Below are 14,437 nucleotides of genomic sequence, written 5' to 3' on the forward strand. Positions count from 1 at the left end.
CGCATGTGATTTTCATGGGAATACAGCGTGGTTCCTGTGAGAATTACATGTGATATGCCGCACTGCAGAAGTGGGAACTTGGCCTCAAGGCTACTGTCACACTGCTCCTTTGCAAAAATGCGATAAAAATGCATATGCGTTTTTGCCACGTTTCCGATGCATTTTGAATCTGCGAAAAAAGGGCTTGTGACTAACTGCATCCAACTGTGTTTTTGATGCGTTTTTCATACATTTCAATAGGGAGGTAAATTTTTGGTGAATTTATTTATTTTTACTGCACCAAAAATGCAGCTTGAAGGACTTTGAAAAACACGACGGACTCACGACTGACCAGTGTGAAGTGTTCTATAAGATTTAACGGTCTTGCCTTTTTCTTCTGCTTTTTTAACGCAAAAATGGAAGTAAAACTGATTTATGCAGGCCATAGATGAGTCGAAAATCATCCGATTTTTTGGACGAAAAAAAATCGGCCAATGTTCGCACCGTTAGTGGGTTAATTGGTCGGCCGTTTTTCGGGATTTTGGCACTTTTTTTTTTATCGGTGAAGTTGGAAAAAAATTGGCCGATTTTGCCGATCGTCATTGATGGGCAAATCGGCCGATCTTTTTACTGATAAATAATCTGCGCATGAGCCGTGACCTGCAAGAAGAAGAAAAAGAATAAGGATTCCAGTCCGCTATAATATTTGACATGAAAAAATATTGCGGTTTCAACATTGTATCTATTTGTATCCGAATAAAAACATCTGTATCCAAAATGGATACAAATGGATACATTGTTGCAACTGCAATACTTTTTCATGTCAAATATAATAGCGGAGCTCTCTGCAGGGACAGAAGTAATAAATGCCGGCCGTAGACAGAACGAAAATCGGCTGATTTTTTTTACCGTTGGTGGGAACGTTGGCCTATTGAACGACCGATTTTTCTTTTTTTTTTTTTTTAAACGTCTGGTTTTCGACCCATCTTTAGCCTGCATTAAGCCGGCCATACATGAGTCGAATTCCGAAAGAATTTTCTTTTCTAAGAATTTTTGTTCGAATTTCGCACCATTAATGGGTCACAGAATCGGCCGATTTACGTGTTACCATCGAATTTGAGTGATCGGGCATGTTGGAAATGTTTTGAAAAATGAACAAATTTTGAATCAATGATGGAAGAATCGTGCGGGAAATCTAAACGAAAAAGAAATGCTGTGACCTGGAAAAAAAAGAAAATTCTTGGCCACGAAAATTCTTTTCTGTAGCAACACGAGGCGAAATTAAAGGCTTGGTTGGTCGAATTTCGAAATCAATGGTGGCGCCATCAGATTACAAAATGCATGAAAATTCGTTCGGAATTCGACCCATATATGGCCTGCATTAGGCTGAAAGCATGCTAAAAAAAGTACACAGGTATATTTGAGTTGGAAACATTTTACTCAGGGGCGGACTGACCATTTGGAAACTCGGGCACTGCCAGAGGGCCCGGGGTCAGTAGGGGGCCCCATGAGATGCCCCTGGTACCTTTTTCATAGGCTTTTTTGAGTTTGGGCAAGGACACAGGGGCCCCATGATCCCCTATTGCCCGGGGCCCCATGAGTTGTCAGTCCGCCCCTGGTTTTACCCCAACAACCACATGTACTATTGTTACAATCGCGCTTGCCCTGCGGTTTTACATAAACCTGCGTCTAACCTAAACAGCCATAAAACCAGAACATGCCGGCACACAAAGGCCTTGAAGGTGCTGCTTGTGGTGACGGAGCAGAAAATCCCATCCAGCAGCCGATCCATAATAAGGACGTGTGCGGCAGGAGCAGTCTGTGACCGCATTGCGTCCGTCCGTACAGACATCCAGATAGCAGGGCGTGCTTCTCCCTCTCTGCTAATCTGAACAAATGACTGGGGATCTGTCCCTCTGCCAGCTCTCTAGCTGCAATGCCTTTTATGGACCCTCAGCCAAAGCTTTGCTCACTTTCAATGGCCCGCCGGGCAAGGCTGGGGGCGGCTGTGATTAGAATGTACATGAAGCTGCTCCCGATTATCCCCGTATATTGGGAGATGCTTGATTCCCCTCCGATTCTGCGTCGTCTCTCATGTGTCGGATTATTCAGCATTTGCCTCCTCAATATGGGCTTGGCTAAGCTTGTCAAAATATGCAGGCAGGCGTCCTGATTTATATTAGGAATTCCTTCAATTATACAGAGAGACAGGGAGCTGTAGATGGTCAAGGGGAAAGCTACTGTCATTTGATTTGCTTTGGCTCACTTCAATGAAATAATCAAGCGCCCTTCCCATTATTAATGCTGAACAGGAAAGTTTAGTGCACCTAAAGCAGAAATTCCAGGCAAAACGCTAAATATACAGATGCCAAATATTTTGCGTTTGTGTCTGTCCAGTCCTGAGATTTACACAGCTCTGCCCCACAGCACAGCAAGACAGACAACACTATTTATTTTATTTATTACAGGTACTTATATAGCGCCGTCAATTTACGCAGCACTTTACATATATTTTGTACATTCACATCGGTCCCTAACCCTCAAGGGGCGTACAATCTAAGGTACTACTTTCTTCTTCTAGTTATAGTCTGTAGGAGGAGTACAAGGTTTTAAATGCTCTACCGCCAACTCTACTGACCAGAAAGTGAAAGAGCAGCAGGAAACTGATGAGGTCATCCCCCTGCATTCTCTTCCCCTTAGGCTGGCCATACACTATACAATTTCCTGTCCAATTTCTGCCCAATTTCCTTTAGATTTACCTTCAACTATGTAGTGCAAGGGCATGCCTAATTGGATACAACTGAAAATGTTGTATAGGTTTGACCACATATTATATGGTTTTCTGGTAAATCTAAAGCAAAATTCTCAAGAAAATTGTATAGTGTATGGCCAGCCTTAGCAAGATCTTTATCAACATATTTTCATGCAATACACCTGATAGGGTAATGGCAGAGCTTTCACTTGGTTTGCATAGTTTGCATGAGGACCAGGTCTGGGGCACCTAGCCTGTTATTTATTTATTTCAGGTACTTATATAGCGCTGTCAATTTACGCAGAACTTTACATATATATTGTACATTCACATCAGTCCCTAACCCTCAAGGGGCGTACAGTCTAAGGTCCCTAACTAACATTCATACTTACAGTGGGGATCGAACGTTTGGGCACCCCAGCTAAAAATTTGTATTAATGTGCATAAAGAAGCCAAGGAAAGATGGAAAAATCTCCAAAAGGCATAAAATTACAGATTAGACATTCTTATAATATGCCAACAAAAGTTAGATTTTATTTCCATCATTTACACTTTCAAAATAACAGAAAACAAAAAAATGGCGTCTGCAAAAGTTTGGGCACCCTGCAGAATTTATAGCATGCACTGCCCCCTTTGCAAAGCTGAGACCTGCCAGTGTCATGGATTGTTCTCAATCATCGTCTGGGAAGACCAGGTGATGTCAAGCTCAAAGGTTTTAAATGCCCAGACTCGTCTGACCTTGCCCCAACAATCAGCACCATAGGTTCTTCTAAGCAGTTGTCTAGAAAACTGAAACTGAAAATAGTTGACGCTCACAAAGCTGGAGAAGGCTATAAAAAGATAGCAAAGCGTTTTCAGATGTCAATATCCTCTGTGGAAGTTAAAGCAAGATCTGGAAGACCAAGAAAAATATCAGACAGAACAGCTCGCAGGATTGTGAGAAAAACAATTCAAAACCCACGTTTGACTGCAGGATCCCTCCAGAAAGATCTGGCAGACACTGGAGTTGTGGTACACTATTCCACTATAAAGAGATACTTGTACAAATATGGTCTTCATGTAAGAGTCATCAGAAGAAAACCTCTTCTATGTCCTCACCACAAAAATCATTGTTTGAACTTTGCAAATGAACATATAGACAAGCCTGATGCATTTTGGAAACAAGTTCTGTGGACCGATGAGGTTAAAATTGAACTTTTTGGCCGGAATGAGCAAAGGTACGTTTGGAGAAGAAGGGGCACAGAATTTAATGAAAAGAACCTCTGTCCAACTGTTAAGCATGGGGTTGGATCAATCATGCTTTGGGGTTGTGTTGCAGCCAGTGGCACAGGGAACATCTCACGAGTAGAAGGAAAAATGGGTTCAATAAAATTTCAGCAAATTTTGGATGGTAACTTGATGCCATCTGTGAAAAAAGCTGAAGTTAAAGAGAGGATGGCTTCTACAAATGGATAATGATCCTAAACACACCTCGGAATCCACGGGGGATTACATCAAGAGGCGTAAACTGAAGGTTTTGCCATGGCCTTCACAATCTCCTGACCTCAACATAATTGAAAATCTATGGATAGACCTTAAAAGAGCAGTGCGTGACAGACAGCCCAGAAATCTCAAAGAACTGGAAGACTTTTTTAAGGAAGAATGGGCAAAGATACCTCAAACAAGAATTGAGAGACTCTTGGCTGGCTACAAAAAGCATTTACAAGCTGTGATACTTGGCAAAGGGGGCAGTACAAGATATTAACTCTGCAGGGTGCCCAAACTTTTGCAGACGCCATTTTTTTGTTTTCTGTTATTTTGAAAGTGTAAATGATGGAAATAAAATCTAACTTTTGTTGACATATTATAAGAATGTCTAATCTGTAATTTGATGCCTTTTGGAGATTTTTCCATCTTTCCTTGGCTTCTTTATGCACATTAATACAAATTTTTAGCTGGGGTGCCCAAACTTTCGATCCCCACTGTACACATACTAGGGCCAATTTAGACAGGATCCAGTTAACCTCGAAGTACCTCTGTAGTTTCAACTTAAAAATAGGAAAATGTTTTGGATGGCATTTTGAGTTAAAGTGGTTGTAAACCGTTACATATACCCAGTGAAGTGACTGGCCTCAGGTGATACACAGAGATGAAACAAATCTTCCTACATAAGTTGTACCTGTTTATCTACGGTATTTTCTTGTACACAACCATCTGTTCAAATTCTAGAATATATATGTGGCAGCACAGTGGCTAAATGGTTAGCACTTCTGCCTGGAAGTACTCGGGTCGCTAGTTAAAATCCCAACCACGGCACCACCTGCCTGGAGTTTGCATGTTTTTCCTGTGCCTGCGTGTGTTTCCTCTAGGTGCTCCGGTTTCCTCCCACACTCCAAAGACATGCTGGTAGGTTAATTGGATCCTGTCTAAATTGTCCCTAGTATGTGTATGTATGAATGTGAGTTAGGGACCTTAGATTGTACACCGCTTGAGGGTTAGGGACTGATGCGAATGTTTTATATATGTATATATCTATATATATATATATCTCTATCTAGCTATCTATCTCTCTCTCTCTCTCTCTCTCTCTCTCTCTCTCTCTCTCTCTCTCTCTCTCTCTCTCTCTCTCTATATCTATCTCTCTCTCTCTCTCTCTCTATATATATATATATATATCTCTATCTATATATCTATCTCTCTATCTATATCTATCTCTCTATCTATCTCTATATATATATATATGTATATATATATCTGGTGTGGGCAAGCAGCAGGGTTTACTTTATGCAGTGCGATTTTCATGTCAGTTGTCAGTGCAATTGTCAAAGGTAGTTGTTCAGTGGTTCAGGTGCGATTTTCATTCTGCCTTCATATGCTGGAAATGCTGTCCATCCTCTTCCCTACACTTCTATACAAAGGTATGAATGGCATCCTATGTGAACAGTTATCTCAGAATGCCCCTATATACTCCATGCTGTGTGTGTTTTGAACACATCGCTCCAACTCGCACATAGATGTGAATGTCCTTCATAGAAAGCCATGTAATTCCATATGCCTTGTGAATCTATGCCTTTCAGATTGCATCTGATCCACATCAGTGTAAACCAGGACTAAGGCTCCATTCACACCTGGGTGTTTTGGGATCGCGGCAGATCCGCTGCAATTCTACCCGCGATCTCAATGCAATACAATTTCAAAACGCAGGTTCAGGTGCCATTATTTTCAGCGGCATCTAATACGCAGTGCAGGAGCTTCTTTTGGGTCGAGAAGCTTCATGCGATGTGATTTGCTGCAATAAATCACACGATTTAAAATAATGGCACCTGAACTTGCGGCTTGCAATTGTAGTGCACTTTAAGATCGCGGGCAAAATCGCAGCCATTCTGCTATAATCCCAAAACACCCAGGTGTGATTGGAGCCCTATGGAGTGGACACCAGCGCTTCATTGGGCTGCTCAGCATGACTTGTACTGAGCAGCCAGGTGCCTCTGTGTGCGATGGTAACCTGGAGGAATACATTTTTTTTTTGTCATAAGGGACAAGTAGATTGAGATCCTTGTTTTAAAAAAAAAAAAAAAAAGTCCACCCCCCAGTAAGTTGGTAGGTATAATTTTGGCCATGACACATTTAGAAACAGACATTTACCCATCACTTCTCCCCCAATACAAAAAGGAACAGAAATGAGGATGTGAAGCAATGTGACATGCAGCTTATAATGAAAAGAGAAAACACGGAGAGAGAAATAAAGGGGAGCTATAAGTGGGCCCCCTGAACAGGTTACAGGGGCCCCCAAGTGCTGTCGCTATATACACCCCTAAGCTTACACCTAAGGTGTATATAACAAATGTAATCTGGCAGTGAATATTTCCCTGATCAGATATTGGACCAGGGCCCCATCTCTATTGGTGTAAAAGGGGGGCGGTAAGATGCTGAGTAAATAGCGTGCACACATGTGCATGAGCCCCAATGTCAATCAGCTACATGTACTTTAACAACATGTACTCATTAGCCTTAGATTGTAAGCTCCAAGGATCAGGGCCCTCCTTTCCCTCTTGTATTCAACTGTATTGTTGCTGTATTGTCTCCCGTTATATTGTAAAGTGCTGAGCAAACTGTTGGCGCTATATAAATCCTGTATTATAATCAATAGCCAGATGTAATAATATCTACAGATGTACCCTAGGACAGCCGTCTTTTTTGTCTTTGTAAGGTGGATTCCTATTAATAGCATGCACCATTGTAGTGACAGGTGGGGGGGAGGGGGTCTTTTATCCTATGCCATGGCAGAGATCAGGTACAATCTGCTATATATATATATATATATCATGACAACAATGGGCCTGCTTCTATGATCTCTGATGTTTTGTAAACAATTGCTGTATGTCCAGAGCCCATGTAGTTTCCTATGTTTCTTGTATTAATTGTCTCTCTTTTCCTCCCGCAGAACTTCCATGAAGGTCGCAAGGCACAGCAGCACATTGAGACCTGCTGGAAACAGCTTGAATCGGTAAGAAAGGGAAGAGAGGTCAGCACTGGGGCCCGGGGTCACAGGAATCTCCCTGAGGGCGGAGAGGCACTAATGACGGCTGTAATTGCTGGTCCTCCAGGCAGACAACTAAGGACCCATTTAAATCATATGCATTGGGCTGCACTGGGCATCCTTGCCCAACACAGTCCCAGCACATGGACCAACATTTGCTTTGAGCCTCATGAGTTCATTTCCCACTACTGCACTACAGTGGCATGTGTAGAAAGAGTAGGATATGCTGTTATTTTTTCAACCACACAATACACTGCATCACAACACACAGTGGTGCATAAAGGGAATGGGAATGTCACTTTGTGCCATTTTGATAAAGTTGGAAAAAAAAAACAAAAACCAGTGTGATGCATCATTACAATGCACTGGCGCAGCTCCTTTCAGAGTGCACACCAGCAACCAGACCGGTGTCAGTTGTGTGAATGATCTCTAAAGATGAATATAAAAAAAACATTTTACCTCTCGAAAGATTTTTAATTCTTGGAAGTCAGTCGTCACTGCCCAATAGCACGGCCAAGTCCTGGACCTCTGTGTAGATGCACTGCTTTTAAAGTGGTATTAAACCCCAAACCAAAAATATAGTATATTGCAGCTTAATCATTAAATGCAGTGGCTGCATTAGTTTTCTTTTTTTTTTAGTTTTTCTTTCTGTCATCTGGCCAGTAACACATCTCCTGTACTAGAGTGCCCCCACTCTGGATGAAGGGGCACAGGAGGCAGAGCAGACAGTAACATGGTCAGTTTGTGGGGGAGGGAAGTGTTAAAGTGCTTCTGTAGGTGGAAGGTTTTATACCTTCATGCCGTTTATGCATGAAGGTAAAAAACCTTCAGTATGCAGCTCCCTCCTCAGCCCCCCTTATACATACCTGAGCCCCATCACAATCCAGCGATGTGCATGGGATCCTCGGCTCTTTAGGTCTCTCCCTCCTCATTGGGTGGAACACTGCAGTGGGAGCCATTGGAGCCCGCTGCTTTCAATCACAGCCAGTGAAGAGGGAGCTGGAGGCACAACTGAACCATGCTGGGTGTGTCCCATAGACACACAGAGCTGGCTCATGAGTGAGCTCACACGAGTACCCTCACAGCAAGCAGCTTGCTCTGGGGATACTTGACAAGGGGGGAAAGGGCCAGAATCACCAGCTGGGGGACCCGAGAAAAAGCAGATCAGGGCTGCTCTCTGCAAAACCAATGCACAGAGCAGGCCTGTATAACATGTTTATTTAAAAAAAAAAAAAAAAAAAACCTAAAGATTTAGTATCACTTTAAAGTGGTTGTAAACCCTCACCCCCAGTGAAGTGACTGGCCTCAGGTGATGTACAGAGATGAAACAAATCCTCCTACATAAGTTGTACCTGTATATCTGCAGCCTTCTCTTCTGTACCTCTGTTCAGAATCCAGCTTTCCTGAACTGTCAGATAAAGGAGGCGGAGAGCTGAAGATAATACACTCAGTGAGGAGAGTTGCAAGGAAGAAAGGAAGGAAGGAAGGAACAGAGCTGAGGCTTTCAATCACAGGCTGTGTGCTGGCACTCCCTGCCCGATCCCCTTTTTTCTCTTGGTGTCAGAAAAACTTGTCAGAAGTGATTCATGCTGATAGCACAGGAACAAAGCAGCGGACAGAAATGACACTCAGTGCTCTGGATTGAGACAAGTAAACACTATAGAGGGATATGTTTTGTTCATATTTCACGTCTGAGGTATACAAGCACTTTAACACTTTTTATGTAAACATGGCTAGAAATAAATAATGTTTTTTATATTTGTTTGGAGCTCCACTTTGAAGGCCGGGTGATAGCAGTACTGGATGTTTTCTGGCGAGGACAACTGATTGCTCGCATCCTGTCATTCCCCCGTGAGAGATCTGACTTTGAATCCCCATGCTGTAACTCAATAAGGCAGATTAAGTTAAATGCATTACGGAAATGCTGCAAACATGGCCTGCTGTGGATATCTGGTGAATGGGGTGGAGGAAGGCAGCCATGGACTTTCTCTGTACACTTTTGTGTATTGAGCAGTGAGCAGCCAGCGGTTCATGTATTGCACATTCTATTGATGCTGCCAGGCAGGTTGCAGGTAGACGGGTGTTATGGCGGGTAACATAAACCAATCTAGATTCCCAGTAACAGACCTCAGCTGACCGCCTGTCTGACAGTCTGCAGAGAGCTAGTGCAGAATTGTTTTTTGGTGACAAGCACTTCCTCTAGAAGCCATTTCCTGCGCTGACAAGTAGATACTTCTTCTTGAAGCCTCTGTTTGTGTTACAGTCGCTCAGCAATTTCATAAACCAGACCCCCCCCATTATAAAAATAAAATCATAAAAATAAAATCATGCAAATAAAAACTGTGCAGATATAAAAATAAATTGCACTAATAGAACACTTCAAAACAATAGGTTGCGCTTAAATACATACAAAAGTGTAACAAAAAATGTAACAAAGCAATAAGAAAATATTTTAAATCAAAATAAAATCCAGCAAAAACGAAAAAGTCCAAAATTTCAAATAATCAATAATGTCCAAAATAATTAATCACCAAGTGAATCCACCACCAAAAATGGTTAAATAGAACTCACCAGAGTAATATGCTGATTGTTGAAAAACCAGCATGTAGTACTTGTTGTTCTGGGAGCAATGATTAATATGGTGACAGCAACACTGAAGAAATGAGGGATGAACTCCAACAGATGATGTGCTACAAAGCTGAAAATCCACTCCAAAAGGTGATTTAGTATCCAAACTGAGAGATGATCAGACCGTCACTCGAAAGAAAAAAGTGAACAATCATGGTGCAGTATGTTTTAAAAAACATCAAACTTTAACCACTTCCAGACCGGACACTTTTACCCCCTTCCTGACCAGGGCAATTTTCAGCTTTCAGCGCTATCACACTTTGAATGACAATTGCGCAGTCATGCAACACTGTACCCAAATTAATTTTTTACCATTTTTTTGAGACAGATAAAGCTTTATTTTGGTGGTATTTATTCACCGCTGGGATTTTTATTTTTTTTGCTATGTAAATGAAAAAGTCCAAAAATTTTGAACAAAAGTGTTTTTTTTATAAAATTTTGCAAATAAATAAGATTTCATCATAAATCTTTGCCAAAATTTATTCCATTATTTTTTTAGTAACAAAAAAAAAAAAGCCAAATTAGTTTAGAACCAAAAATTATAATTTTTAAACATTTTTTTTTACATTTTTATCTTATTTTTTTATCTTATTTTTTATTTATTTATTTTTATTTTTTTACATACTGTCACCCTAGCAGTACAGTGTCACCATGGTGACACTGTATTACTTGTGGGGGGTGATGAAGATTTTTATTTTTTTTTTTACACTGATTGCTTTTACACCCATATAGGATGTAAAAGCAATCATTTCTCTTTCTCTCTGTGTGCATTGTTGCACTCATTGAGAAGTACTGAGTGAGCTGTGATTGGCCACAGCTTGTCACATGTTACAAGGCTGTTGTGAATAGCCTTGTACCATGTGACCTCTGTGATCATTCACAGATTTCACACGTAGTAAGCAATGATGTCACAAGTGACATCTTGCTTACTACTTTGCATGTGATCACTGATTGGCCAATCAGTGATCACATGATCGGGACCTCGTACAGAGGTCCCGTCCGACAATCGGTGTTTCACTGTGTCCGGAGGACACAGCGGGCACCGGATCGCGGTGCTGCGCGCTCCCAGGGAGCGCGCACAAGCAGGGTGCGGGGAGGCCGTTCATAAACGGCCACCCGACCCTGCACTGCCACCGCCCGGCCGTTTATATGCAACGGCCGGTCGGGAAGTGGTTAATGAAGAAATGCACTTACAAGCAAGGTGTCCAGACTGACACCAGTATAGGCAGCGTGTGTAATGAATACAAGCGACTCAGACCCAGCTAAACATGCACATGCAATGTGCAAACAGACCAGGAGCGTGCTGAAAGTCACATCCAATGGCACCGCCCTAAGCTTTGTGTCATCGATGTCCTCATCCGCTCCATGATGGGTCTGAGTCGCTTGTATTCATTACACACGCTGCCTATACTGGTGTCAGTCTGGACACCTTGCTTGTAACAGCATTTCTTCATTAAAGTTTGATGGGGGGGGGGTCGCCCACTGCCCACTGCCCAATGCCTTTCCCGTGCAATCTGGAAGCCCAGTATCCAATCCACCGATTCCGCTGACTGATCATAGAGTATTTCATCACTTCCAGTTAGGGCAGATATAAACAGAGCCTTTTTCTTTTTTTTTTTTTTTAATATTTCATGCTTTCAAGGGTAGATGAGAGATCTGGGGTCTTCTAGACCCCAGATTTCTCCATAAAGAGGACCTGTCATGCTTAATTGCTATCACAAAGGATGTTTAATTTTTTTTTCTTTTTAATTTTTATAGCCGTCACAAGAAATGTAAAGGGTCAGTGTAACAGTGTAAAAATAAAACTTTTTTTAATAAAAAAAATAAAAAACTAAGCTCCCCATTAAGCAAACCCCCTCCCAGCTGCCCATAGAGCAGAACGGGCTCTCCAACACAACAAACACTTTGCTCCTGCGGTAGGAAAGGACTCAGTAGACCCAATAGGAATGTTCTTGAATTTTCTGGAATATGCACTGCTTGCTGCCCTCAACAGACCGGGGTGGTCCGAATACACTGGATACAAATGGAGAAACAGCAACTGGCTAACACGTTTCGAGGACACAACCTCTTCCTCAGAGGAAGAGGTTGTGTCCTCGAAACGCGTTAGCCAGTTGGTCATCCAGGGTTCCATCGTATGGACTCAGATGTTGTTTGGATCATACACCTTGTTCAGTTTGACATGCCTGTGTTATTATGTCCATTGTGAGTATGATACCTATTTTTGTTTCTTTAATAAATTATTTTAAAAGATAATGCACTAGGTCGGTGCGCCCTTTTTCTGTTTCTCCATTTGTATCCAGAACGGCTCTGTCTGTGAAGCTCTGCATAAACTGAGCGGACATGGACCTGTCATCTGCCCGCTCTGTGCTGATCAGTAGGGGATCAGCAGACAGATCCCCTGCTGATCAAAATGGAGTCCGCCCCGTGTTCTTAGTATCCAGTTATATTCTGTGTATCTAACATTTATAGGTAAAGTTGATCCAGGGAATATAGAATTGCTTTGCTGGGATTTTTTGCCTTCCTCTGGATCAACTGTGGGTATAGGATCACTTTTTTTTTTTGTCTTTTTTCAGCCAGACTTTGTAAGTATGTGTGAAAGGGGCCTAAATATGAAAATGGAAGGGGACCTTTATGGTCCCTAAATGCTGCTGAATCTATGAAACTACTCCCAACTCTTACAACAATATATCTCTTACATTGGTGGAAGTGATCTGACATACAAGTATTATCGCTCACTCTCTAACCACAGCACAAACCATTCTGAACAAAATTTCCCTATACTTTCAATGTTTTTGTTTGCTGGCACTTTTTCTTTGTAGGATAAAAAAGAAAGTGTTGGTATGCTTTCTGCATTCATTTATGTCTAATATAAAAATGTTTTCCTTTTCATTTAAAGAGTAAAAGAAGATTTGAGAGGGATTGTAAGGAGGCTGACCGGGCGCAGCAATATTTTGAAAAGATGGATGCTGACATCAACGTGACAAAAGCAGATGTGGAAAAAGTAAGAAAGATGTTTAATAGATATTACTTTTTGTGGGTTTTTTTATGTAGCAATAGGTCAGTCCACCCTAAACCAATCTATAAAGTATAATTTCTCTCTTCCTGTTCAAGTGTCAGCTGTAAAATGTTATATTGATCATCACTTGACAATAGTCACCAGGACAAATAGAGAGTGTGATTCTCCCCAACAGTAGTACAGACAGCAATAAAAACCTAACAGGGGTTCAACACTCCTTTTAGTTCTGGATAGAAAGACGCTATTGGTTTCTGCTGAGACTGTGTTGTTTATATCTGTGTATTTGAGCTCCCAGGTGTGCACAGTTGTCATAGGCAATACAAGCAGTCCACAATCTCCACGTTTGATTTTAATGTCATTAAAGTAATTCTAAAGGTTGTAATTTTTTATGAAATAACAAACATATTATACTTACCTGATCTGTGCAGCCACGATCCTCTTCTTTTTGGGTCCCCCAACTGCGTCCTGGCTCCTCCCCCCTGTCAAGGGCCCCCTATAGCAAGCCTCTTGCTGTGACGGCACTTGAGTAGTCTGGCTCCTAAGCTGTGCTCATGTGAATGGACATTGTCCATTCACACGTAGAGCATGGAACAGTGCAGTGTCTGGTGTGCAGTCCAGTCCGGCTGAGGTTAGCGCAGTGATTATGTGCCGATCTTGGCACATCGAACTGTTCCCTTTTTTTTTTTTTAATAAATAAACTTTATTGGGATTACACACAAATTGCCAGCCATGTGGATGGCCTCACACTGTGCTCAATTAAAAAAGTTACTGCATGCAGTACTTTTTTCATCACACACCACCATGATGCAATGGTGTGAGGGGCAGCACAGTGGCTAAATGGTTAGCACTTCCACCTGGCAGTACTCGGGTCGTTTGTTCGAATCCAAACCACAGCACCACCTTCCTGGAGTTTGCATGTGCTCCCTGTGCCTGCGTAAGTTTCCTCCGGGTACTCCGGTTTCCTCTCACACTCCAAAGACATACTGGTAGGTTAATTGGATCTTGTCGAAATTGTCCCTAGTATGTGTATGTATGACTGTAAGTTAGGGTACACTCCTTGAGGGTTAGGGATGAATGTAGAAAATATCTATATGTTAAGTGCTGCGTAAATTGATGGCGCTATACAAGTATCTGTAATAAATAAATAAACCAGTCAGATATGGAGACAAAGCATTGTGCCTTGACATGCAGTGGAACTTTGCTGGAATAGCCGTCCAACGCAGTCCCACCACATGTGGTGTGAATAGAACCTAAAGCAGGGGTATCAAACTGGTGGCCCTCCTGCTATTGCGAAACTACAAGTCCCATCATGCCTCTGCCTTTGGGAGTCATGCTTGTAACTGTCAGTCTGGCAATGCCTCATGGTACTTGTAGTTTGGCAACAACTGGAGGGCCGCCAGTTTGACACCTGTGCCTTAAAGCAACCCATAAATGATGCAGTAATGCTTGATACCTCCCAGAGGCTTCCTGGCCATCAGAAGACAATGATCACTGCTAGTGATTATGGCCTCCGGCAATGATTGCGTATACCCAACAGGTTGGT

The 14,437-nt window shown here is 42.0% G+C and overlaps 1 protein-coding gene across 18 annotated transcripts in view; it reads left to right on the plus strand.

Annotated features, from left to right (window-relative positions):
- FNBP1 (formin binding protein 1) overlaps positions 1 to 14,437 on the plus strand; it is a 315,711-nt gene that overhangs the window by 183,539 nt on the left and 117,735 nt on the right. For all 18 annotated transcript variants that reach the window (XM_089669062.1, XM_089669051.1, XM_089669049.1 and 15 more), the window contains exons 5-6: positions 7,155 to 7,217; positions 12,775 to 12,879. In XM_089669062.1, coding sequence (XP_089525188.1) covers positions 7,155 to 7,217; positions 12,775 to 12,879 — 168 coding nt within the window. The remainder of the gene's footprint in view (positions 1 to 7,154; positions 7,218 to 12,774; positions 12,880 to 14,437) is intronic.

This window comes from Staurois parvus, unplaced genomic scaffold (genome assembly GCF_062004578.1).
Source record: "Staurois parvus isolate SC_StPar_1 unplaced genomic scaffold, SC_StPar_1.0 ptg000068l, whole genome shotgun sequence".
Classification (NCBI taxonomy): domain Eukaryota; kingdom Metazoa; phylum Chordata; class Amphibia; order Anura; family Ranidae; genus Staurois; species Staurois parvus.